The sequence below is a fragment of the Paramormyrops kingsleyae genome, chromosome 9 (genome assembly GCF_048594095.1).
Source record: "Paramormyrops kingsleyae isolate MSU_618 chromosome 9, PKINGS_0.4, whole genome shotgun sequence".
NCBI lineage: Eukaryota > Metazoa > Chordata > Actinopteri > Osteoglossiformes > Mormyridae > Paramormyrops > Paramormyrops kingsleyae.
Window position 1 is genome coordinate 2,373,819 of NC_132805.1, and position 27,178 is coordinate 2,400,996.

Here is a 27,178-nt window from a genome sequence, read left to right on the forward strand (position 1 = left end):
CATTACATTGCTGCCTTATAAGAGGGTACATGTGCAGACAATTCTAACACGGACTTTTTCTTCCAGATCAAAACACTGGCTCCTGTTTTTGCCGCTAGACATTTTTCCCATCATTATTGTATTCGCCACTGAACTGACAGCCTGTTTTTTATATCTGTATTGAAGTGTTGCAGTCATATTCTAGGCATGACCAAAAAATAAATAAGGAGACAATAACTGCTGAGCCCGAGTACTAGTTGGATAAGATGTAGGCGGCTAACATGGGGGATGCAAACTCAAGATTGTGTTTGAATGAGTCTTTTGGGGAACGAAGAACAAAATATTCGTTCTGAAGCTCAAAGAGTGATTTAATCAGATAAAGTTTTTTCCTTTCCTTTAAATTTACATTGAAAATCAACTGTCTGTAGAGGTAGAGGAAGATAGGTGTCATGGCAACTTGTACAATTTCATCACCGCATGTGAAAATGATTAAACTTCCCCTGAACTGTAATTCAAGACATCTCACAATGTTCAAGATTCTTTCTCCGAATTAATCAGACCAAGAAGGACTGATGAGGGCGCCCAAAACAATTTAATTTTCTCCAGTAACTGCAGGCTATATTGGTTTTGGAATAACAACAGAGATATGAATTAACCACACTGACTTTCGGGACACACATTTCATATGTCAGGAAATTTAAGATTAGTTGCAAGCTGAAACAACACAAACTGAAAGGAGAGATAGTAGAACAGGTGAACAAAAGTGGGGGGGAGGGGGGCCGGTTGTATGAGTGTAACTGCCCTCTGCGGATCCAAAATCAGTACTTCCAGCTCTGCCTGGAAATCATGGCACTAACGTTGCGGGTCTCACAGGAACCACACAATCTCGCGCTACTAGACTCATGCACCTCAAATAATAACATTTCCGTCGTGCCTCTGAATATCCTGCATGTCACATTGCCAATTTCCCTGTACTGCTGGAAAGTCTTAGTCTTGCACGCAGTGGATCGGGTATGATTCAGCGATAACAATCTGATATCACTTAAGTCACTGCATTTCCATAATGGGCCGAATGGGTAAGAAACAGCAGCAAGTGACAGAAAATGACAGAAAGTAATTGTCGATAACATCTCAAGTCATAAAAAACGAAAGAATTCCACTTTTAAATTGGCTTCATGATTGGAATCAACTAAAAGATAACATTAAAACATTACACAACTTTGAAAGCATATCCATGATTCTGTTGTTATATGTAAAATGTATATATAATGTTATAACACCTGGGGCATCAATGAAAACAGGATCCGACGGCATTTTCGTGCACACGGGGTACGGTGAAGGCGGGTAAAGTTAAACTGGAACTTGTTTGGACTGGTCTGCGTTGGGGACCCAATATGATGTGCTTCCATGGGGCCCAAAATCATTAGCAGCACCCCCTGACAAGGATAAACATAAATAAAAAGATGGACGTACATTGTTATGCAGATATAGATTATTTACAGTAAGACTATTACAATAATGTCCATCTGCAGCATTCATACTAGCTGTGGCTGTGGACTTTTGCTTTACCTAAAAGTCAGCTGGTCTAAGTACCAAGGAAACCCAACTAACTGGAAACTGACAGCATCGTATGAATGCAGCAGGCTCTGCTTAAAATGTACTGTGCTCTGTTTGACCCTCGATTGGCCTCATTTGGTCTTTTTCACAGCAAGCGTGCAGATCCAGTCCACGTGCTGCTGACTCTTTGCACAGCACTGTACTGTGTGTGTGTGTGTGTGTGTGTGTGTGTGTGTGCGCGGGACACTTACACTAGCATAATAACTATACTTAGTATAACCTTGGGCCACATCTGGACTGTAAACAACATATTAGCCTGGAAAACAAGTGGGTCGACTTGAACCATAAAAGGCAGCTAAATACAGCTTACACTGCAAATCTGACTTGAATTTGCGTTACGACGCAAGACAGTTCTGTTGCTGGCTGTGAATTTACCTTGGATGGATTTTGGAAATTGCATTTGGGCTTCATCATACACTTGAAACAAACTTGTGCGGAATGGTATTAGTATAAGAGAAATATGTCCACTTCCCCGGTAGTGGAAAAAATGAACCCATGAAGTTAGGTGGTGCATAGTGTTGGGGTTGGGGGGTGAAGGTTAAGGAGCACAGAGGGCCATCCTTGTTCGTATAATGCAGTTAGAAGAATGTAACTAACCAACCAATACTAGGTGACTGTGCTTGAAAGTGCTAAAAACAGACAGTTCAACTATTTCTTATATATCATCAGAGGCTTAATCAATTTTTGTTAAATTGGTCAAGGCAATAATGCAGATTATGGATAATCTTAATTTCAGTTTTTACAGTCATCTCAGTGTTAATGCGGACTCAACAAGACTTTTAACGATGAGTTCATTGTTGGACAGTGTTACCTTATTTGGAGTATTTTTTATTTCTGATGTTACATTTGGGAGATAAAGTGAGATCAATACAGTGATGCGTTCTTTCAGTCTCTTTCCTTCATTATACTGTAAGTCTTTAGTGCTAGATCTGGAGCTCTAGTAAGTTCTAGTAATAAGAACTGCCAATGTTGATGTTATAAAAAGCGAGGTTTCTTTTTGATACTTACAACCTAATCTAATCTCTCCCCTTAGTGCCCTCCTTAGTGATTAATACAGCCAAAAAAACTCTGCATAGCTCCCTGGTTTTCTGTTTAATTTACTGCAGTGCACCTTAAGGCAGGAACTGAAGTCCCAGTCCCAGACGCAATCAGGTGGAAGAAAACTTCACAGGTGTGAGGGCGACGGAGGGTCCCTTTGGATCAGCAAGAGGGGGGAGAACGACACACAGAAACGGGTCCATGTTCCCCTGCGACAGAATCACGGAAAGTCCCGATTGCAGGTGGGAGCCGGCCAGTCAGTAGGGAGCAAACAGAACAGGAGAGGGAGTTGTCCGGATGGGCCCGGGGGCCGGGCGGAGCAGGGCGGCTGGGAGAGGCTGTGTCTGGAATAAGGTGGCGGCGGGGCTTGAACGGAGGGGGAAGTGGGGGGCCACGGGTGCCAGGGGGCTTGGTAACAGGCAGGCTGGGAGAGGCTGGTCCAGGCCCTTCTTCAAGCCTAAGTTCACCTAAACAGAGACAGTTTCACCAAACTGCAGTCAGTTTGCCAAAAGGACCACAGCACTGGATGTCTTGCATATGCTATTTAAGATTATCAAGTTAGTTTGCTTGTCTAAGGCCATTGTTGTCACAAGTGATTCAGAGTTTGTAAAATAAATTATAATTGTAATGTAAATTGGAATTCTAGTGTAAATTGTAATTGTAATGTAAATTAGAATTCCAATGTAAATTGGAATTGTAATGTAATTGTGATGTAAATTGTAGTGTAAGTGTAATTCTAAATTGTAAGGTGCCATATACAGTGAGATTATGTCCATCCCAGATTTATGTCATTGAAGGCAATATTATACCTTAATCAAAAGAGAGAAGTCATCTCTGTGTAGATGAAGGGAATGTTTTACTGTAGTTCGTAATATTTACATACTGTTGTGCAGCTCCCGAATTTTCACTCAAATTCCTAATGACCAGACTAAAGCTATTTGATTTCCGACATATTACAAGAAGAGCCAGAGCATCATAGAAGGCCACAATGATTGAAAAGGTGTAAATTAAAAGAGGAACATGGCGCCCAATAATGATAATAAGAGGAGCGCTGATAGGTCACGTGTCATGGTGGCGGTGATGGCATGCAGGAGGACTCACGCTCTGGCCTTTCTGTGCTTTGCTGTAGGGATTGTACTTTGGTTTGGGAGGTTTGCCTGCTGCTCTGTCTTTGTGTCGTCTGCTGCTGATATGCTGGAGAAGAAACAGAATCTAAGCTGAATCACAAAAGTCACCCTCTTCATGTTCATGTGAGCTTTACTTATGCAGAACTGATCTGAGGGCAGAACAAATGATTGGTTCAGGGAGATATCCAATCAGATTGTAGAGGAGGTGGGTCCAAGTAAATAGAGGATGTGGGACCAAGACATCTGATTGGTTGGTCTCGCATCCTCTAGTTGCACAGACTCACCTCCTCTACAATCTGATTGGTTATCTCCCTGCACCAATAATTTTTCATTCTGCCCTCAGAATAAGTAAACAAGTATAACTCCCATGAACCTTGTTCATAAGTTATGAAATTCATATTGCAATTCTTATATTACGAATACATACAAATAGTACAGATAGTTGTATATCCATTATTGTACATCCTGTAGAATTTCATAAATAGACATATTGATGGAATACAAAAACATCTAGGAAGGAGATTTGATTTAAACCAGCAGGGTAAGCCAAGCAAAATATTGACTGTTGTATGGGATTCAGTGCCCCCCCCCTACACAGAATGAACTCTAGTCACCTGTTTGAGCTGCGTTTCTGAGTTCACGTGCACGTCACACGTCTCACAGTGGAACATTCTGTTCTGCAGGCCTGTCCATGCTTTGGTGGCCTGGCTCACTTTGCCCTTGACCCCTGGCCTCGGGAAAGACTTAATGGTTCCGTTTCCAGTCCTGGCTTCGAGCATCGTTTTGTGCTTGGCACCTGACCATGGAAGGCAGCCATTAACAACAGCTATTAAATTATATCAATATATGACACCATCTGCTTTTGACAATGTGTTCATGTGGTGTGTAATAGAGTTCAGATTTATTGCACCTGAGAGGGAAAACATTGAAGGATTCTGAGCAGTCTGAAGAGTTTTGGTGTGTTATTAGCCTTCATTTTCGTAAGAGACTGGGCCTGGCGTCAGGACGGAGATCGCGAGCCTCCTCACCGACGTTGTGGGCTTCCAGCTGCGATGCGGAGTTGACAGCCACCTTGCAGAGGGAGCAATAGAGGAGGCGCCTCGCCTTCTCCTCCTCCGTCTCCTCCCCTGGCTCTCCAGAGGAGTCACTTTCAGGCGACTCGTGGCTTCCCTCTACCGCGGCGGCCTCGGGCTTTTCAGGGACATCGTGGAGCGACGGCGACTTGCTCGCGCTCGCGGGTAAGGATGGCAGAGACGCCGCCCTCACTAAGCTGCCTGTGGACAGAAGAAGATCATCTGCACAAGACGGAGGCCACGCTGAGTCGGCTATGCTCAGTACTCCACCTCTCCCGGACTTTCCCGGAGTCTCCCACAAATTGACCTCAGATCCTTGACACCCACGAATGATGCCCAATGTCCGGGAAATCTGTTCCTCTGCTATTCAGCAGCAGTGTAATTAGTCAGCAAGCAGTTTTATCACCAAGACCCAATCCAGTCGGCAAATTTTATCGCTACCACCACCCCCAGACAACAAATCCTGCTCGCACAACACCGCCCCCTCCACCCTGAGCCGGCACTAAGCTAGAGTGCTGTTTAATTTTCAGTGACCCTCACGCCTCTGACATTATGGCACAATATATGGTATTTTGATGGTATTTTAAAAAGCAATGCTATTCCTGAATTTAGATAAAATATTTGCCAGGGTGTTGGGGTGGGGGCGATATTTTCAAATGAGAAAACTGCTGTAGATGGTCCCGCACCAACCTTCCTGAACTCAATATGCCTGGGGAGGGATTTCTATATACTTGAAATCGATGCATGCAAATCTCATATCTGGATATTTGTACAGGTTACTTACACTAAAGTCATTAAGCCCTCATAATTGATCGACAATAAACCAAATCTTGCAGTGTGTCAAATGGATTAGAAAAAATAAAAACTCTCCCAAGTATAATCCATTCCCTTATTAATGTCCTCTATGACAGCATCTCATTAGAGTGCAAATGAACCCAGTCAGTTGACAGATTTGCATGCTGTGATTAGCTGTAATCACAGATTGCCTCTTTGTTTCAGTGCCCGGCACCTGACAGGAGGAGCCCTTTTTTCAGGGGGGGGTGGGGGGGGAATCACCTTTGACTGAGAAAATCACCAGAAATACAAGAGCTTATGATTTCTTGGGTTTGCCACAATATTTTATCTGAATTCCGTAACTTGATATATTCCCCCTGTATACAATGCATAAGTTCACGCAACCCAAATGTCCTTGCATATATTTATTAAATTTCAGTGACTGCCAAGCCAATGCATGTTTTTTGTGTAAAGAAGGCAGACACTTTGTTCTTTAGCTCCTGGTAAAAACTGTGGCGCTTTGAGTTTCAGGGTCATGCCCCATATGCCACAGCTTTCTGTATAGCATCTGAATGCCAAGCGCTGAGTCCCAGTTGTCTGGGTCCTGGTCCACTGGTCCACTGGTCTGCTCTACTGAATATCCTAAGCAGCTGAACAAACTCTAACAACAATTTTTTCTTGGGGCAGCATGATGCAGGATGTCCAGCCAATTAGAGTCGCTCACCATGGTAGGACAGCAACCACGCTGCAAGCGATTTCTGGGTCTTCTCTCAAGTGTAACATTTCATCAGATTGGGTAGAGAATTCCGTCAGTCCACAAGAAGACACTTATTGCTTTTTTTTGATAGTGATATATTTACAAAGTATATAACAGTGGAATGTAACCAGTGAAAAGTCTTCTGAAATCATTCAATCATTTCCAACAAGAGAAGAAGCCTAAGCACACCTGGAGGTCATGTAGGTACGGTATTATCTTGTATTACTGTATTATTATTACTGTATCTGTATTATTATGAACAAGGAAAGAGTTAGAGTTGTATTGAAGAATAAGAGCAAGGTAGGCAACTTGTGCCCAGAACTTGTGGAAACACCTTCGGGACTGTTGGAGAAGCGTTCCAGGTGGCTACATCTGCAAGCTGATTGAAAGAATGCAAATAGTCTGTAATGCTGTCATCGTAGCAGAAGGGGGGTTATTCTCAAGAATCTAAAATTTGAGAAAGTTTGACATGTATTACTTCATTGCTTCGAGGCTTTTTACTATAAGGTGGAAAAGGTGCCAAATTACAAACGCATTAAGTAAAACTTCACTTGGCACAAACAACTGTAGTATTTTGTCATTGCTTATGTATTAATTAACCACAAACTAAGCTACTTACTGATCACAAGTTCGTTCATCATTAATGAATTGTGACATCCTATATCACAAGCAATTACTATATTTGTGATACGATTATTCATTGTTTGGGGATTCACAGTGAAGAGAATGCTCATTCTAGAAGGCTGTGCAGCTCATTGAATAGGAATCCTGGCTAAGAGCAATATGGAAGAAATTTGCTGCCTATTTTTGCAATTTGTAGGAGCTGTTCACCTTGACATACCTGCTAATAAATGGCAACATGAAGCAATCAGAGGCAATCAGAGGCAATCAGAGGCAAACATGCCAAAGGACAACCAGCATGATGCATGAATGTCCCAATCAATCATGCTCCTCCCTTTCTGAGACATGTCTCGCAAGACTGTTTTGCTTTTGTATCACTGTTAAGGGGCCGCACATTAACATCCCCTCCAATCTACAGACACAATAAGGTGTTCATGACAACATAAGGAGACCTGTCTGCAGCAGTGGTATCTCTCCACAGAACTGGGGAGAGCTGTTTCCTGTTCAGCTAACAGCCCTTCCTGATTAGATGTTTCACTGCACCAGACTCTATTTTCGTCATGTAAGGCTTGACAACACTTTCCTTTCAGACACGGTTCACCACTTACTTCTGATAAAAGTCAGGATCAGAGAAGAATCCATTTATAAAACTCTTCCATACTTTCTACCTCTTTTTCTACCATGTAATCAAAGTCCTTGAGACTCTCCTACTCCCTTATCAGCATTAGAAAATTTAGCACTTTTATTCAAATAATTAAGTTCAATGATGTATCACTACTGTGAAAATTAGACAGTGATTCAGCTCTCTGAAGTTATGCTTTTGTTGTTATTTTATTAGTTTTATCCTTTCATATTCCAAGTGTATAAATCTCCTTAGTTCTCCATCCAAAATGCTGATGTTCATAAACAAACCCAATGGATTTTTCTATTGCCCAGAGTTTCTTTGTAAATGACACTACAATAATGCAATGCCATGCAACATAAAAGCAATTAAGGATTTTAATTAATATCTTTTCCTATAATGGAAACTGTCTTTTTTGCCACAAACATAAAAATGTAATTAAATTGTTTATTTGCAAAAATCAGTCTTGTTTACAATATAATTTTCATGTCATGTGGTCTTTCACTGTCTTTGGCAGGATTGATGTCTGAGGCTCACACGGCTGGTTCCTGCCTATTCGGATGTCTGAGGCTCACACAGCTGGTTCCTGCCTATTCGGATGGCTGAGGCTCACACGGCTGGTTCCTGCCTATTCGGATGGCTGAGGCTCACACAGCTGGTTCCTGCCTATTCGGATGGCTGAGGCTCACACGGCTGGTTCCTGCCTATTCGGATGTCTGAGGCTCACACGGCTGGTTCCTGCCTATTCGGATGTCTGAGGCTCACACGGCTGGTTCCTGCCTATTCGGATGTCTGAGGCTCACACGGCTGGTTCCTGCCTATTCGGATGGCTGAGGCTCACACAGCTGGTTCCTGCCTATTCGGATGTCTGAGGCTCACACAGCTGGTTCCTGCCTATTCGGCTGTCTGAGGCTCACACAGCTGGTTCCTGCCTATTCGGATGGCTGAGGCTCACACAGCTGGTTCCTGCCTATTCGGATGTCTGAGGCTCACACAGCTGGTTCCTGCCTATTCGGATGTCTGAGGCTCACACAGCTGGTTCCTGCCTATTCGGATGCCTGAGGCTCACACAGCTGGTTCCTGCCTATTCGGATGGCTGTAGCTACACAGCTGGTTCCTGCCTATTCGGATGGCTGTAGCTACACAGCTGGTTCCTGCTTATTCGGATGGCTGTAGCTACACGGCTGATTATGCTGCCGTCTCGCTTCCTCAGTGGCTTTTATCTGGGGATGTTTCCTACTGAACTGGGCTGGAGTGAAAAACACAGCAAGCTGGTTCACTGACATCTAATCCTCTGTAACTCTTTAACTAGCATAACGTTCCCTTTTCCGCGACGGTTCTACCACTGAAATATGAACATTGGCTCTCGAGCATGTAGGTCACCTTTAAGTCAAAACATTTCAATAGATCAACATAGTTCCCTTATCCACAGTCAAGCCCAGGCAAACTGAAATTGAATGTGAAAGAACGCACTCTCTGGGAAGAAGACTTGATACGTGATCTGGTTTGGATAGACAGACCCATGGCAGGTGTGAGCAGAAATCAGCCAAACTGAGAGAGAGGGAGGGTAACAGAGGGGCACATCTGCGGAAGGAAAACCCCCAACAACCTGACCTGCTGTTTCAGGGCCTGTAGGGGGCAGCGTAGGCTGGCTGCCCTTTGTGGATTCATTGGAGACCATCACATTGTTCAGGGCCCCCAGCGCTTTCAGCCTCTTCGCATGCTTAGTTCCGTTGTAGTGGGCTGAAGCTTGGCTCTGCAAGTGCAGCATGCAGACAGAATTAGTCTACAGGCAACCAACGGTTACAGCACACTGATCTGCTTTCAAAAATGTGGCAAAAACTGTGTCTGCACTAATGCTGGTGACATTTATCCGTAAGCGGCGGTGCCCTTAGTTATGAGAGTGTTTCTAAGTAAGGAGGCGGAGGATATCTTAGTTTAGTGGCTGTCTAATCTGCTTTAAGAACTCCAGAATTATCCGCAAAGGCCTTCTTCACTGCAATTGCATTTTGCTATATACTGTAAAACTGTGGACATGATAGCATTGGTAGTTTCCGGAATTGGCTCCGGACCCCCGAGATCGTGCATAGGACGAGCAGATATGGAAAGTGGATGGTTTGATGGATGGAGTTATGCACTGAAGATATCACACTGAAAGTATGAATGTTAGCTTCTGAGGTCTTTGTAACGTCTGTGTGATAGAAGCTAATTTAGCATTGTCTGAGAAGGTCGCAGATGTGGTGCTGAAGTCACGATTTGTCTCCATAATCACACATTTCTGAGGTGCTGATACTCATGGTACCGCAGCCTGGTTTGCTGAAGGACGCTTTTCTGTCACACTCACGGGGCCCCTTCAGCTGACTGTTTACAGGAGCTGCACACATGAGACACTGAGGGTTACATGAATATGAAAGCTCAATCAAATGAAATCCCTTTTCCACACTGCCTCTGCTTTCATTCCGGCAGTTCCTGCATTGCGGGTGTAACACAAAACTGCAAACAAATAGTTTTTTTGTCCGCCTACAGCCTCTGAAAATACCTGAATGAATGATAACTCGACAAAAAAATTATTAGCCACTTTAATTCTGTGTGCTGTATGGCTTGTAGTCATATTATATAACTATAGTCAATTCTAAATCCTATTTGGGGGGGGGGGGGGGTTTCAGTCTCCCCATTATTTTGTCTCACCCCCTTGAAAAAAAAATTGTAATCCACTTGCTGATTTGTCTCCCCCACTCCCCCGGGTGGCAAATTTGGTTATCAGAGACCCAGGAAGGCTGGTGTCTGCTATTTTTTCAGATTGAAAATGGCGACCCTACAAGGGGCTCAATCAAATCCCAGAATTGTCCCTGTGTGTAACTTATATCACATTTATTTTAATAAAACCTGACAATATGTAGAATGAAGGCCTTGACCCTCCCGCGAGCGTCTTCTGTGTTTTCTAAAAGCCTTTATTTGTGATGTCCGCAGCAGCTTTGCCTTCATTCCTCTTTGGCAGCGCTGCAGGCCTGTAGCCCAGCAAAGGCCCATCAGGAAAGAGACTCCCACCAGCACACCAATTAAAGGTTCCATTTTCTCACTTGCAGTTACATTCGGGGTTTACAGAAAACGGTAAGACGACTTTTGATCTGTACTTGTCACTTTCTGAAGTTTAAGAGCTTAAAATAAAATGAGTTTCTTCTGTGTTTTTGTCATTTTCCATTTCTGACATTAACCAGGTGGAAAAAAGGAGTATTATTGATGTTTTAAATAATTACTTATTACCCTTGCTGTCAGGCGTTATTATATACAAAAGTAACATCAGTAATAAAGACATTACAAGGAGGAAAATTGAAATGGTATTTTTACTATGCATTATTTTCCAGATATATTTACAGTCCGGTCTATTGAAATATGTATGAGTGTCAGCTTGTAATCTCCAAATTGAATATTCCGAAAAACAACGTGCCTTAGGAGCGACGCGAGTAAATCAATGAGTTGTCCACTGTAGCGATGAAAGACCACCATACTCCGATTGCTCATTTGGTGAACTCACTTTGAAATGGACAGTGCATTACTTATAATAAGTGAGAGCTTTTTTTTCCTTTCATATTTCGTACAGCTGCCGATTCATTTTGACAGGAAGAACTGCTTGCCATAAATGACTAATACGAAAGATGGACATAGCGAAATCCACTCACTAAAACCATGAGTATTAGCCATTATGATGCGTGCACATTTCACGGCTTTCCCGTAACATCCGTACAGCCGCCCAGCTGAGGTCCAGTAGGGTGCATAACCTCATCGTAAATCATATATCGATAAACAGATTGAGGTGATATACCAACCTGATGTTTGGATAAACATCCTCTAAAAGGCAATTTTATGCATTGAAGTGCATTTCAAGAAGAGATTATAATAAACTACTTTTTGATGGAAATTAAGATGTCACAGTCGCCTTAAATCTCTGCCAAGGAAATGGGAAACATCCCCTGGTCACCCTTCAGCCACTGCCGAGAGGGACTGTGACGGATGGTTTTGATGAATGCAGATTATCGTGAAATAATCCCCAGTGTAGAGGAAAGATCAGCTCTGTGGTGAATACATTAGTCCAGGCCCAGCATAAATTTCCACTACAGAACAGGCAGCTGCTCAACTTAAGAGAAACCGGCATGTTTTATAATTATCCTGGTTTGCTCAGTCCTGATAAGGTAGATAGAATGACCTGCACTGTCTTTTAGGCCTGCACTGTCTTTTAGGCCTGCATATAAACATCCAAAACAAATACAGACACTTCTAAAGCCAATAAGAGTCATTTACAATTTGTGAAATGATTTGTTACTATGGAAAGCAACGTATTCAGATAATGATATATGATCATAATATATGGTTGAGAAATGCACAACTTAAGAAATAGCATCTATGTCAAAAAGTTTGAAAGATATTTGTTAGAAACAATGTATTTGCACTCACCTCAGAATTAAATCTTAGCTGACACACACTGCAGGAAACAACGTGTTTTTTGGGGGGGGGTAGAGGGATTCCCAAAGTGTGAGTTACGACAGCTTTCTGAGTCTGGTTCAGCTGAAAAAAGAGGAAGATGAGCCAATTAAAATACAGCAGTGTGTCACCCCGTACACACCTGGGGGGGGGGGGGGCAGTAAGTCACAGGGGGGGTTATTCACTCCAGCTCAGGCCAGTGCCCCCGGGACACGTTAAAAATCACTTTGCTTCACGTTTTCAAGCATTTCGAGACGTCTTGCGGTTGAATAGCCAAGCAAATTAACCTGCGATGGGATGTTCTGATCTCCAGTAAGGCTCTAAATACTACAACGAATCTCCTGAACAGTGTCATGTGCACATTTTAATGATGGAGAAGGTATACCAGATGCACAGCAGAACCCTCAAGATCCTGTGCGTCCGGAGGGTCTTATATGGGTTCTGCTAAGTGCCTAATCGGCTGCTTCACAGATGGTTATTTGGCTGAAGAATTATTTTGTTTGTCTGCGTCGTGTGAGGAGCAGCTGCAGCAGAATGTCAGGGCAGGAGCTTTATTTATATGCACTGGGCACTACATGCTGTGCAGTTCAAATGGGGCAGTGCTGAGTGAGGCAGCCCTCTGAGCTGAGCGAGGCAGCCCTCTGAGCTGAACCAGGGAGCCCTCTAAGCTGAGTGAGGCAGCCCTCTGAGCTGAACCAGGGAGCCCTCTGAGCTGAGCGAGGCAGCCCTCTGAGCTGAACCAGGGAGCCCTCTAAGATGAGCGAGGCAGCCCTCTAAACTGAGCGAGGCAGCACTCTGAGCTGAACCAGGGAGCCCTCTAAGCTGAGTGAGGCAGCCCTCTGAGCTGAGCGAGGCAGCCCTCTGAGCTGAACCAGGGAGCCCTCTCAGCTGAGCGAGGCAGCCCTCTGAGCTGAACCAGGGAGCCCTCTGAGCTGAGCGAGGCAGCCCTCTGAGCTGAGCGAGGCAGCCCTCTGAGCTGAACCAGGGAGCCCTCTAAGATGAGCGAGGCAGCCCTCTAAGCTGAACGAGGCAGCACTCTGAGCTGAACCAGGGAGCCCTCTAAGCTGAGTGAGGCAGCCCTCTGAGCTGAGCGAGGCAGCCCTCTGAGCTGAACCAGGGAGCCCTCTAAGCTGAGCGAGACAGCCCTCTGAGCTGAACCAGGGAGCCCTCTAAGCTGAGCGAGGCAGCCCTCTGAGCTGAGCGAGGCAGCCCTCTGAGCTGAACCAGGCAGCCCTCTGAGCTGAGCGAGGCAGCCCTCTGAGCTGAGCAAGGCAGCCCTCTGAGCTGAACCAGGGAGCCCTCTGAGCTGAGCGAGGCAGCCCTCTGAGCTGAACCAGGGAGCCCTCTAAGCTGAGCGAGGCAGCCCTCTGAGCTGAGCGAGGCAGCCCTCTGAGCTGAACCAGGGAGCCCTCTAAGCTGAGCGAGGCAGCCCTCTGAGCTGAGCGAGGCAGCCCTCTGAGCTGAGCTCTCTGATCCCTGGGAGTGTCTTATGGTGTTAACTGTCGTTTCTATTATTTCTGTTATCTATTATCTTGCCATGTTGAGATCAGAGTTTTCCCCATAGAAATCAGATGGTGGTTGGGTTTCTGTGTTCACCGAAAGTTGACCGAAAGGTCATGGTGACAGACCATTTATACTCCCCATTGGGTCATTTCTTTCACTTTCGATGCATTTTATTCCATTTCTCTGGTACATGAGCTGAAATAAACATCTGCCTGCCTCTATTCCTTTAATCTAACAGCATCCTTATCGGACTTCAACGTCGTTGGTGGGTGGAGTGAGGGGAGTAACATGGCCCTGATTAACTCCATGGAAACGGAGAAAAACACATGGCTGTGTGTGTGTGGGGGGGGGGGCACAAGGGGGGGGGGGGGGCTGCACAGAGAGAGGCATGTTGCTCTAATAGTGTCTAATTACCATGCAAATGACTTCAAATGGTCCTCAGCAAGACCTGGGAACAAATTCTTAGAAGAGGAGGATTTTCCTTAAGACAAATGCATAGAAATGTGAGCAGATGTCAGTTGCCAAAGCCCATGTTCCATAGCAACACGTGTGTAGGATCTTGTAATGTTCTCCCATCTCTGCAGCTGTTATAAAAGACATTTATTTTCGCTAAGCAGTTAGCTAAGGAGCTGTGGCTCTTCATACCTACGCACTTCTGCACGGCTCATATCAGACACAATTTGCATCCCAATCGCTTTGTTTAAAACCAGTTCCTTTTATTTCTACCAAGTAGTTAGTAAGAGCCGAAGCTTTGTAGTGCTGGATAAGATCCGCTCTACGGAGGTAGCACTTCTACGTGGCAAATTGTTCGTTTATTTGTAAACAGACTCATGATGATACTGATGACGATGTGAAAGACAGGACACTGAGTGATGAGGACAGATTCCTCCAACCTGAAGTCTGAATCCAACATTAACTCATGTCAAATTCACTATCTGCTGCAAGCTAGTGGGATAAATGACCTGTCCAAAGTAATCTTTAAACCTATATTTTTCCCCAATTACACAGGCAGCCCGGGAGAGTCGACGGGCCCTCCAGATGGTCACAGACATGCATGGACACGTGCGGACGTGTGTGATGAGCAGTGATCCCCTCAGAAATGTGGTTTTGGGAGCCCTTTGTACTCACACTCAAATTCAGCTGCCTGACAGCCTGCCCCCTCTTCCATTTGCTGAGCGTGGGGCTTTGACCAGCTGGGGGGAGATCCACTATACTCTAGCAGGAAGAGAGCAAAGGGAGCGCAGTGTCTCTCTCTGTTACAGCACCACAAACAGAGACAGTAACACGACTCATCCAGACCAGAGGCACTGGGGAGAGAGAGAGACCACCTTCAGACCTATAGACTAAGGCATTCAGTGCTATACATATTTATTTGATTTCTTCACAATGCACATAAACTAGCTACTAATTAATTTTATTTATTTATTTTTTTGCACTGGAAGTCGGGCATTCACATTTCGTTGTATCTACAATGACAATAAAGATATATTCTATTCTATTCTATTCTATTCTACAGATTGGATACGATTGAAAATACATATTTAATTATTATTATAACTGTCTTGACCACTCAATAATAACAAATTTTAAAATGCTATTCAAATATTTGCTTGGAAAGCCACTTTAACCCTAATAGATGTATCCATGGTAAATTTCTTTCTAGTACTTATGTGAAACTGACTTGCAAATTGTTACATTTAACCAGACTGCATAACCCCGCATTCGCCTTACAGTTGTTTTACTTTAATGTGCCTTTTTTATAGATTGTCTAATCCAGTTGTCAGAGTAGACATGTGACAAGCATTAACAAAAGCTAATGCTTCTCTTTCTGCTCTGCTGTCTCTGGGGTAATATGATTAATCTATGTTTTATCTAACGTATGAAAACGTTAAGAGGAAACATATCATGATTTCTTGGAATCTGTCCTTTCTGTCACACGTGTGTCACTTCTCTGACAGTCTTTTTTCTTCTTAATATGTGAGAATATGTGAGAGGTTGAACTGTAAAATTCTGTGTAATGCATCACCCCAAAATAGTGCCAAGACCCATATTATAAAGGAGGCCATAAAACTGCTGCATGCTGACATATAAAATACAAACATTCGGTGACCCAGCAGCATAAATAATTGCAGTATTTGAATAATTTGCCGCTGACACGGGCGAAACGCCCCGTAGCTATGAAAACAATTCAGGCGCATCATTAGTTTAACCATGAATGACCTGAATCAGCAAAGCTTGCTGGAACACGGCTGAAAACATTGAAAAACGAAAGAGGACAAGTTTGAAAATGTGATATGGTTTGCTGAAGGATTTCTCATTAAATCAAATAAAAGATAATTATCCATCCATCCGTCTTCCATAACCCCTCATCCACCCTGGATGGGATACTAGCCATATGCGTGGACATATGCTCACACACTGTAGCCAGTTTAGAGATGATGTCACATGACCTGGCTACACGAAGAGGGTACAGCTTCCAAGGTGAACTTCCAGAGTGGAGATAGACGGTAACTAATCACCTTCATCTGATATGGTAACTGATTTACAGGTAGGGGGTTTCAATTTACAATCACTGCAAGTTCAATTCCCAAGCTGCGCTCCGATAACATGGTCTGGAGCTACTTAATATAAATGATTCTGGGGGGCACCCAGCTCTGTAAATCCATGCAAATGAAATAATTTTCAATGTGCTTCATAAATAAAATATATAGTTTTGCAAAACGCTTTAGAAACATCAGGCCAAAAGCTTCCAATGAGATGTTTAAAAGGTTAAAAAAGGCATCTGCAGACCAAGTTCCTTTTATGATCTGTAAAAATATTAGACAGGGCATTGAAAGAGGGCCATACTAAACACTCACACGCTGCCACATCAAGGGCAGGAAAGGACTCTCCTGTCGATCCCCTTGGCGATGTACTCTGGTCAAACTGCTGCAGTAAAATACCCACCTGAATAAATGAATAAATCATTGCCTTGGCAACAAAATAATAAGGTGGAAAAACCTTAATGCATTGGTCTTTCAAAGTGCATTTTAAAGTCAGAAATCATGTATACATACATGAATATACATATATGAATATATGTATAAAACCATGTATCAAAGTCTATCTTTGCTAACAAATAAATTTACAGTATGTTCACCATTTGAGTACCGTTATTAGCAAGAAAATGTCATATTTTTGATTCATCAAAGTAACCTGCTCTAGCAGTTATAACAGCAGAGAAAATCTGAGACATTCTTTCTACAAGGGACATTAAATACTGCTGTGTGTCATGGGATGAAACAGTTAAAAGTGCTTTAACAGTTAAAGTTAAAGGACGGCCTAGAATCTGACTCTGCCATCACCACACAACCAGTTAATAGGATGTCAGACACGTTACATACTCTTTCCATGTTATAAAGGAAACTTGTTTTATTTCACTTATATTTTCATTTATAGTTGTTCACTCAACTTTCCAATACTTTACAAGAATAAAAAATCTGCAGTTTATGCAATAAATGGAAAAGTAGTTAAAATCTGTGGTGTACAAAAACTTTTGACTGGTCGTGTGTATACACACACACACACATATATAATTTTTTTATGTCACTGGTTGCATGATGTATGATGAAATAAAAAATATGTCAGTCACTGCATTTGGCTTTTTACTTGTAATTTCTATTTAGTTAAAGTATATTAGTCTAGCTGTCAACTGAACTCCTGGTTAACGAGCATAGAAACTTAAGTATGTGATGCTGTTGAAGGTCAGTATATAAATGTAGTATGAAACCTTACTGGAAACTTCTTTGTAACAGATTTTTTTCATTACCTTACTAAGTGGGTGTTCTAGTCTAGGCAAACTTTTATAATTCACTATATAACCTGTTTCAACAGTCATATATTCATAGACGCCATGCTCCCCTTAAGAGACACTAGAAGTCTTTGTGAGAATCAACTTCAATATGACATCTTGTTCCACCCTAACTAAATATGCAAAGATAAAAGGCTTTTTCTTTTTAAAACCGTGAGCTTTGTGAGTCACTGGAAGAATGAATTATACAGATAAAAAATAATATCGTGAAATAATCTTCTATTAATGGCAGACTTTCAAAAGTATTTTATTAAAAATTATGGGGGAAATCTGGAAATAATCTTCTATGGGATGGTGTACTTTTTTATTTTTATAAAACAGCACCTTGTTATATTAAAGGAAACACCCTGTTCATCAGGGTCCACGCTGCTTCTTCCAAACGCCCTTGCAAACACTGTCTAACAAGCGAGATAAAGCACCATTAATCTTTAGAGCACTCATAAAGGTAAATTGTAAAAGAAAAGCATGTTACTCTTTGTATTTAATACTGTGCTGTCGGAATTGGGGCATATAAGGACTTTCATTAAGTGTTTTGCGAAATGATTGTTCTACTTATAAAGTTTTATTAGCTTTTCAATAAATAAATAAAAGCTCCCTGGATGCACGTCTGTGTAGCTCTCAGCCTCCATCAGGGGGCAAGATGTGCGAATTCAGCACTGCATGCTGGGTGGCAAGCAGAGGCGACTCTAGGGGCTCTGGGGGGGCGGGGAGGCACAGCAAAAAACTCCATGGGCCCCTCCAATTCACCCTCCCCCGACATGGTGAAATCTAAATGAATAATATCAACAAAGAGAATTTAATAAACACAAGGTCTTTAGTCGCTGCAATGTACTATGTAATCGGGGTCCTCGGGGCTCACAGTGGTTATCATCCTTGCCTGTCCCGTCGCTACACCTCTGGTGCTCACAGTGGTTATCATCCTTGCCTGTCCCGTCGCTACACCTCTGGTGCTCACAGTGGTTATCATCCTTGCCTGTCCCGTCGCTACACCTCTGGTGCTCACAGTGGTTATCATCCTTGCCTGTCCCGTCGCTACACCTCTGGTGCTCACAGTGGTTATCATCCTTGCCTGTCCCGTCGCTACACCTCTGGTGCTCACAGTGGTTATCATCCTTGCCTGTCCCGTCGCTACACCTCTGGTGCTCACAGTGGTTATCATCCTTGCCTGTCCCGTCGCTGCACCTCTGGTGCTCACAGTGGTTATCATCCTTGCCTGTCCCGTCGCTACACCTCTGGTGCTCACAGTGGTTATCATCCTTGCCTGTCCCGTCGCTACACCTCTGGTGCTCACAGTGGTTATCATCCTTGCCTGTCCCGTCGCTACACCTCTGGTGCTCACAGTGGTTATCATCCTTGCCTGTCCCGTCGCTACACCTCTGGTGCTCACAGTGGTTATCATCCTTGCCTGTCCCGTCGCTACACCTCTGGTGCTCACAGTGGTTATCATCCTTGCCTGTCCCGTCGCTACACCTCTGGTGCTCACAGTGGTTATCATCCTTGCCTGTCCCGTCGCTACACCTCTGGTGCTCACAGTGGTTATCATCCTTGCCTGTCCCGTCGCTACACCTCTGGTGCTCACAGTGGTTATCATCCTTGCCTGTCCCGTCGCTACACCTCTGGTGCTCACAGTGGTTATCATCCTTGCCTGTCCCGTCGCTGCACCTCTGGTGCTCACAGTGGTTATCATCCTTGCCTGTCCCGTCGCTACACCTCTGGTGCTCACAGTGGTTATCATCCTTGCCTGTCCCGTCGCTACACCTCTGGTGCTCACAGTGGTTATCATCCTTGCCTGTCCCGTCGCTACACCTCTGGTGCTCACAGTGGTTATCATCCTTGCCTGTCCCGTCGCTACACCTCTGGTGCTCACAGTGGTTATCATCCTTGCCTGTCCCGTCGCTACACCTCTGGTGCTCACAGTGGTTATCATCCTTGCCTGTCCCGTCGCTACACCTCTGGTGCTCACAGTGGTTATCATAGGTTCCGCTGCTTCTCCACCCACCTTCTCTGCTCTTGCAGGCCCAACCGAAACGGCAAAGGCACCATTTTCATCCCCTTTATCCTGGGAATTACCGTTCACTTTACCGCCTCAAAGCGCGACCTTTAGCTCTGGTGACATCTGTGACCTTCATATGGCCCCTTTGCCCCCAAAATCCCTTCCTTTGCACCCCAGATGTAACAAACCTCTTACTGCACTATTTGTTTTTCTTTTTTGTGTAGCCTATATACCCCCGGTACCATTCCTGGAAGACCATGAGGGGGCAGCGTGTGCTTCAGGGGGCTGACCCTCTATACCTGTGATTAGAAACTTGCCAGCTTGAGCCCCGACTTTGACAGAATAGCTACATCTCCACTGGGCCCTTGAGCGGGGCCCTTAACTCCCAAAGTGCTCTAGGACTAAATGACCCCATGCTCGAACCCTAGGCTTTGCTCTGAACTCATGTGTGTGTATATATATATATATATATATATATATATATATATATATATATATATATGTGTGTGTGTGTGTGTGTGTGTGTGTCTCAGATGAGAACACGATGGGATATGCAAGACCAAACATTCCAATGTACCTCTGCAAATAAAGGATAATTTCATTTTTCATTTCATGACCGTTTCAGCCAAACACACCTGTGTTAATGTACATTGTGACCTGCAATCAGCTGGTTTTTTCCTGAAGCAGGGAAGCAGCTCAGCTCATCTGACTTCTGATTAACGGCCACGGTCATGCGGTCATACGGTCATGCGGTCATACGGTCATGCGGTCATCCGGTCATGCGGTCATGCGGTCATACGGTCATGCGGTCATACGGTCATGCAGTCACGCGTTCCTCAACCTACAACGTTCACATCACGGTTGGGTGAAAACATGAGTGATTTAGCTGCAGTGTGGTTTCGTTATTCTTCCTCTATATTTACAGTCACCTTTCAAGTAATATTTTATATCACTTTACCGTTAATTCTGAATCTATCCAGCTGTCCATTATCAGCTTGGGACAGACAGCAACATGAAGCACACAAATCCAATCCCTGCCAAATCCATTGGTTTGTGCTTACAGCCAGAGCTGAAACAGCAGCCTTTACAATCTCATGCCCAATTAACACCTCACCAACTCTGCCTAAGAAATCCTACAAATTCTAGGCAACCCTGTGTTTAGGTTTGGTGAATATGACACAATGGTAAACAGAATTTCATATTAGGATGGACCCAAGTGTATTTGTAATGAGAAAAGTCATTTAAATATGGGGTAGATTTTAAAAATCAACAGTCCCAATTTACACTGGTCTAGGACAGATAACTTTAGCAGGCTTTAAAAATAGCAGGGTCGTTCCTGTCGTAATCCGTCGAAATCATGCGTAAAGACTTGAAAGATATATGAATCGCAGGCACAAAAATTGCATGCATCCTCCCAAATGCTGCAGCTACAGAGTGTGTGTGGTATTCTGGATGATTATATGACAGACGGGAAAAGTATTACTGTGGTAAGGAGAGCTGCAGTATCCTGACAGTGTTTCCTATTAGCATATGATGGAGATTTGTCATTTGAAATGTTGAGAGTGAATGATCTGTAAAAACGTAAATGTTATTGTAATAAATATAAATATTAATGAGGTTTTGATGATCTTTGTTCTGTGTCTGGTTTTGTGGCTTTCTAAATTCCCGTTGTTTGTTGTGCTTTTAAAAAGTTTCAGGTTACTGCCTGGAAAAAGCCCTCTTTCCGTGGCGTGGTCAATGCCAAAGTTACTCCACTCCACGTACGGCACTGAAAATAAAACATCACAGCTGGATTTCACGAGTGCCTCCTGACACACCGAATTTCCATAGTTTGAAGAGCACTCCGAAATTTGCTGGCAGAGATAAGCAAATAGGGGGCTTTTTGCCATCAAGGTCTGTGACATAATATCCATAAGAATTGACTATTTTCACAGCTGAAATAATTCTCTCTTTGTCTGATATTCGAGGTTCTGGAACTAATTTTCAAATTTGTTTGAAAGGGCCTGGGGTGGTTCTCACTTAAGCACTTTAAGAATGATCTCCTAGATTTAAACAGATTCTAATTAAAACTTTTCATAATCGACGAAATTGTGATGCACGTCACGACTGCAATGTGCCAAAAAAAAAAAAAAACAGGACTAAATGCAATAGGAAAGGAGTAGAAATGCACAGAAATTCACAAGGATGTGCAAGATTGGTTAACAGTGCACTAGCGCGACGGGAATGATTCCGGCGCAGTTAGAGCGGCGACGCTGGCGGTGAGTGAGCCGGCACAGTGATCGCAGAGTAAGTTAATCCTGATTGCGGTTTCACTGCAAAACCAGCTCATGCATTCCTTCCATGGATACCTCACCCATCACAAAGACATTGAAACACGTACACTTTTATGTTTTCATTTATTTATTTTTTTTATTTCATTGCCTGATTTTTTGCTCTTTTTTTTCCCCCGGCATCTGCTTTGAGAATCAAGTCAGACAGTTATTCTTCAGTGACGCGATTCCCCCCCCCCCCCCCGCCCCCCCTCCCAGCCCACGTGTCATTCTCACGTCTTACAGTTTTAAACAATTTTCCGCAGAGCAGCACTAAGGGAAACCAACAGCTGACGCCGCTGATGACTAACTGGGAGAAACAGGGGGCACTTGTATTGTTTCCAAAAGACAAATGTTCTATTCAAACTTCACAAGCAATATTTTTCCGGGGGGGGGGGGAGCCTTACCTTCGGCCCTCTTCTGTCCTCCGTCAGTCACTCTCTCCACTCTCTACATCATTTCGCTCTCTGCCTTCCCTGCACCTTGTTTCGTTCGACATCCTTTTTAAGTCCTCTTTTTGACGTGGCGCTGCCCCCCCCCTTCTTCTGAGGACTTTGTTTCATCTAATCTGAAGCCACTGAAGCAGTCAGCAGTTTCCCTCAAGCATGCAGCTTCCATGCAGCTTCCCTTGGCCTCTGTGGCCGCCATGGTACGAACACAACACTCACGATGCCGCACTATTCTGTTAGCGTGATTCATCACAAGCATACAGCGGCTTTCTGAAAGTGCATCTGCATAACTGCACTTTGTTGCTTCTAGAAAGCTCTGTTGGGAAACAGGATTTCTCAACTCCTCCATTCTGATACAGAAAACTTTACCACTAGTGCTGCTTGTGCTTAACCTCAAATGCAAGCGTTCCACAGATATTTCTGAGGAGAACTGTACATTGTAGAGAAAGTGAATATCCATGTTTTACCAAAGAAAGCAGTTTTTGTCAAAGCTGATTTCATCATTGGCTTTCCAAATTAAACAGCATTTCCTGTAAGGTGGGGGACACATCCCCTAAGTTAAAGTTATGTAGTAAGGGCATTGATTCACTTCACCTGTGCCGTATCACAAACAATATAATCTCTCTCTCTCTCTCTCTCACACACACACACACACACACACACACTCTCTCTCTCTCTCTCTCTCTCAGAGTGAGTCCCACACACTGATGCAGTCCTACCCAATAACCAATAACTGCTCCCTTTTCCTGTATTTTTTTGCATCTCTTACTCCCACACTCCAACTTCACCTGTAACAGATATCAAGTCTCACTGTATTAACTGGGGATTCACTAAATTGCCTAAAATTCTTAAGGACCTAAGTAAATCGGATGTAATTTCCAAGTTTTGATGTATGTGTATCACAATGTGTTGTAAGGTTCTTAAAAATGTCTGCTGTACTGGAAATAGCATCCGGTACTTAGTCATTTATTACTTTGGGCTTAACAATAAGACTGAGAGCTATATAAATGGGTGTGCTTCCACACTGTAACTTGACTAGACCCCAGAAAAATCACTCTTCATCCCAATTTATGGATCCCATCTGTTATTTAAAACTCTCAGTTGCACACCCGCATTCCAAACGCCATGGAAACCCTGCATACAGAAATTAAACAAGCAGAGGAGAGACCACTCTGACACTCAGAACAGAAGAATGAGGCTCTGACTAATTCTCAGATCCTTCTAAGGGTGCCAATCTATGACTGCCATCTTGGGAATTGCTGTGAGAACAAATCCAGTGCATTACGATGGTGAGCAAGACGAAAAGGGCAGGCTGAGGAAGGCCGCAAGTACACAGGAATGGAACCATCTGTAACAGAACCATCGTTTATATAATATATTATACTCTTGTTTTAATTCAGCCAGCAGCTACCTAGAATAAAACTTATCTATAATAAAATATACACAATAGATGACTAGGCTCTGATATAACGTGATTTAAGGCACACTGCACTGTTTGTGCTGCAACTCCGTGAATTGACATGCAGATGTAATTGGACCTCCTGTTTTAGCTTCAAATTACGCTAAATTTGCAGGCTGACGCTGAGAGACGGGCTTACGACTGGGCGCTAATGCTACGTGCTCCTGACTGTAGGCTGAATTCTCATTCATCGACTGTGGCTTGACAGATATTTCTAAGGGGAAATGGCCTTTAAAGGTAGGCCTGCCATACTTCTCATCGACATCAGCTACAGACCCCTGGGCCCAAGGATAATGTACCTCTTGAAGCCAATCCTGCCCTCCTCGCCCCCTTGCCCGGTAGCCCTGAGTGAAACGAACAGGAAAGCTAAATAAATGGGACTTTGTCACCGAGATGTTAAATCTTACATTTGGGGAAGGAATACAGTCAGAGACAACCTGCTAGATAAAAAACAGCCAATGGCAGCTACTGTGGCAATAGCTATGTTCTACACTAGAAAACAGTGAGTACTGAAATAAATACGCAGCGAAAATGTTGGCACAGAAATGACACGAACCAGCGCTGAAGGATGTTGACATGTGTATGGCAAAATCTGGGCAGCACAAGAGCACATAAAATCCAGAATGAATTAGGAAATCACAGGCTAAGCAGAGTAACTGAGAACTGATTCCACATTAAATCAACTGGGTTTATATGATTTCCCTTTATAACAAAAGGTGTCCACAGATATACAGATCATAAAGGCAATTACACTATCCATCCATCCATCCATCCATTATCTCCCGCTTATCCGCAATTACACTATACAGCTAATAATTAATAACTAGTTTGCGGTCTGAATCTTATTCGTTTGACAGTTGTTCTGAAGAATTAGCTTTAAAGGCAATACTTCCACTTGGAAGCGAGGTCTAATCTCATTTGTACGTATTTCCTAAAGGACTTTTTAGACAGATTACAAATTCATTTAATGGAGATTGTGTACATATTCAAAAAAAGAAGGTGCATCTGTCATTAAGCCTGGCTTTCAGGGACACCATAACACGGAAGAAAGCCCCCTTAATGGAATATTAATCCCATCACCAGCCAAAACCACAGAGCTGCTACACAGCCTGATTCATGGCTGGTTGGGAGATTATTTACAGCCCAAAGAGGAATCTGCCCAAACCAGATTACAGTTTCTCTTGGGTTCACATGCGAATAACTAGTGACAAATTCTCCCCACAACATTTCCATCCAGCAAGGGTTTTTTTTTTTTATAAAAGATGATGAAATTCACCACATGAGGAGACTTTTTGGGCAAATTTGACAGCTGTTTTTTTTTTTCATAAAGTGGTGAGAAATCTAAGGAACACTTCAAAACCTAAGAAGGAAGAATTCATCCCCACAAAAAATGTCGTTTGAATTTAATATTTTTTTCACTCCAGAGAGTATTTACTCACAGTTATAGCAGCTGCATGGGAAAGTATACATGTATATGCTTTTACATGAATTATATATAATAGTTCTCTTTCTGTATGAATTATATTTGCTGCCCTGAGCATCACAGAACTGTGAAAACTGACTGTATAATTTAAAACCTGGAAGACAATGAATGAATCAATGATGAATTATTATGCCAAAAAATTCTTATGTTGACATAGTCATTCCCCACATACATATATACATGTGTTTGTGTATGTATGTGTATATATTAAATATATTCATATATTTATATTTCAAATATATACATACACTTTCTTATATATGATGGAATGATTATGTAGGTAAATTCATAAAAGCATTATAGCTCGCATATTTAAATATTGAGGTTTTTTTGTTTTGATTATTCTTTTTATTATTGCTATTATTCACAGCTTCTGTACTGCAATTTACGTAGCAGAAGCACAATATAGATTACATATTGCATAGAATGTACTGGATCTATTTAATAAAATGAGGCAATACTGGCTTGCCGGGTGAGAATGAATTGTAATGAGATATGTAAGATTTTTCTCATTTACTGCTTGTGGGTCCCTCTGCGGCGTGTGATATAGCGCCCTGGCTGCGCTTAAACAAGACGCATCGTTTTCCATCCCAGCATCTGCTGCTGCTTCGGAAAACATAATAAACTGCTCAGTCAGAGAAACTGCAGGAAGGTGAAGCATCACAGGCAAGATGGTCAATTAGAGCACGATACAGACCAGCCAGACTCTCCAGAAACAAGCCAAAGCCGGACTTTTAGCGGGAGCTGAACACCGTTCCCTGTTACACGCTCGATGTAACTCATAGCGTTAAGAAGATCTTTCAAACACGCCGGAGCGTGAGACTCACCAGCCGGAAGTTTGGCAACAGGTTGACTTGCATTGTGGTGTCCAGGGCTAACGGGAGGAACTGCTTCGTTCCCAGCGATGGCTGGACATTGGCCACCGGGGGGCGCATCAGTGCAGGCAGGATGGCGCTTTGGCATGCGCTTCCTAGGCGATTCAGGAAAGAGGTACTCGCATTAAATGAGGGCGGCATGGTGGTGCAGTAGTTAGCACTGTTGCTTCCCGTATCAGGACAGCAGCATTGAATTCCCTGACCTGGCTCTGTGTGTGTGCAGTTTACCACCAGAGCCCACACTCACACTAAGCTGAATTGGAGTTAGACGTACTTCAGATGTTTCACAGAACGTGCAGCGAGATTTGTCAGTCTCAGTCAGTTTTTCACGGTTTCCGCAAAACATTTTCCCATTTCCTTTCACGATCAGCAAATCAGACGATCAATAACCTTCAAAAACAAAAGCATTTCTGTTCTAGATGGATTGATGGAAAAGTCGTGGAACTCTGACCCAGATAAAAAAATCCAGAAGTTATGAAGCCGGCAGAGTGGAACTGCTGCCCCCTGTAGTCACCTGTCTATCATCATCCCACTCCTTCAGTAATTGAAGATGACTTCAACCTCCCCCCCTCTCCAACCACCACTCAAACCACCACATAAATACTTATTTGGAATTTGAACGGCTCTGAACTCACGTTGACACTGTAATGACGTTGCAGGGGTTGAGAAACATTTCCTTTGCTTCGTGTTTTACTGCCAATTTAGGTATGAAGTCGAGTCTCTCCCAAAGGGCATCAGGTTCAGTGTCGCTCGTATGTGAACCGCAGAGCTAGCGAAGTAGCACAACCTGCACCCCCTTATTCACACTCAGAAGGTCTAGAACACATAGACGTCAGCATTTCCACATCAGCAAATTCAATTAACCGTGACTATAATGTGCTAGCAGATTGCAAAGTGTTTGCTATGTTAGGCTGCCGCATATCGGCAGTGCGTCTAACGCGTAACGTATTTGTGGCACATTAAAATTCATTGGCCAAAATCAGAGTAAGGGCCTGCCCTGGACCCTTAAGAAGCGATTCTGTTACTTAGTGCAAACATGAGTACATAATTACTCAATAAATAATGCATGTGCTTTTCTCGACGGCTCCATGCTGCATTGCCTTTCGGTCTAAACTGCCTGCTCGCCCTTTCTCTCTGATCAAAGGTATAGTCTGATCAGTTGGCAACATG

General features: G+C 43.4%; 1 protein-coding gene across 5 annotated transcripts in view; it reads right to left on the minus strand.

The window, feature by feature from the left end:
* Window positions 1–2,403: 2,403 nt before the first annotated feature.
* Window positions 2,404–27,178, minus strand: part of znf385d (zinc finger protein 385D) — a 64,792-nt gene continuing 40,017 nt past the window's right edge. For 4 of the 5 annotated variants that reach the window (XM_023802642.2, XM_072716020.1, XM_023802644.2 and 1 more), the window contains exons 2-9: window positions 25,961–26,103; window positions 14,719–14,805; window positions 12,061–12,171; window positions 9,223–9,364; window positions 4,790–5,035; window positions 4,376–4,557; window positions 3,736–3,828; window positions 2,404–3,101 (exon numbers count right to left, since the gene is read on the minus strand). In XM_023802642.2, coding sequence (XP_023658410.1) covers window positions 2,892–3,101; window positions 3,736–3,828; window positions 4,376–4,557; window positions 4,790–5,035; window positions 9,223–9,364; window positions 12,061–12,171; window positions 14,719–14,805; window positions 25,961–26,068 — 1,179 coding nt within the window. In that variant the 5' untranslated portion in view covers window positions 26,069–26,103 and the 3' untranslated portion in view covers window positions 2,404–2,891. The remainder of the gene's footprint in view (window positions 3,102–3,735; window positions 3,829–4,375; window positions 4,558–4,789; window positions 5,036–9,222; window positions 9,365–12,060; window positions 12,172–14,718; window positions 14,806–25,960; window positions 26,104–27,178) is intronic. The other variant, XM_023802645.2, reaches the window with a different exon arrangement.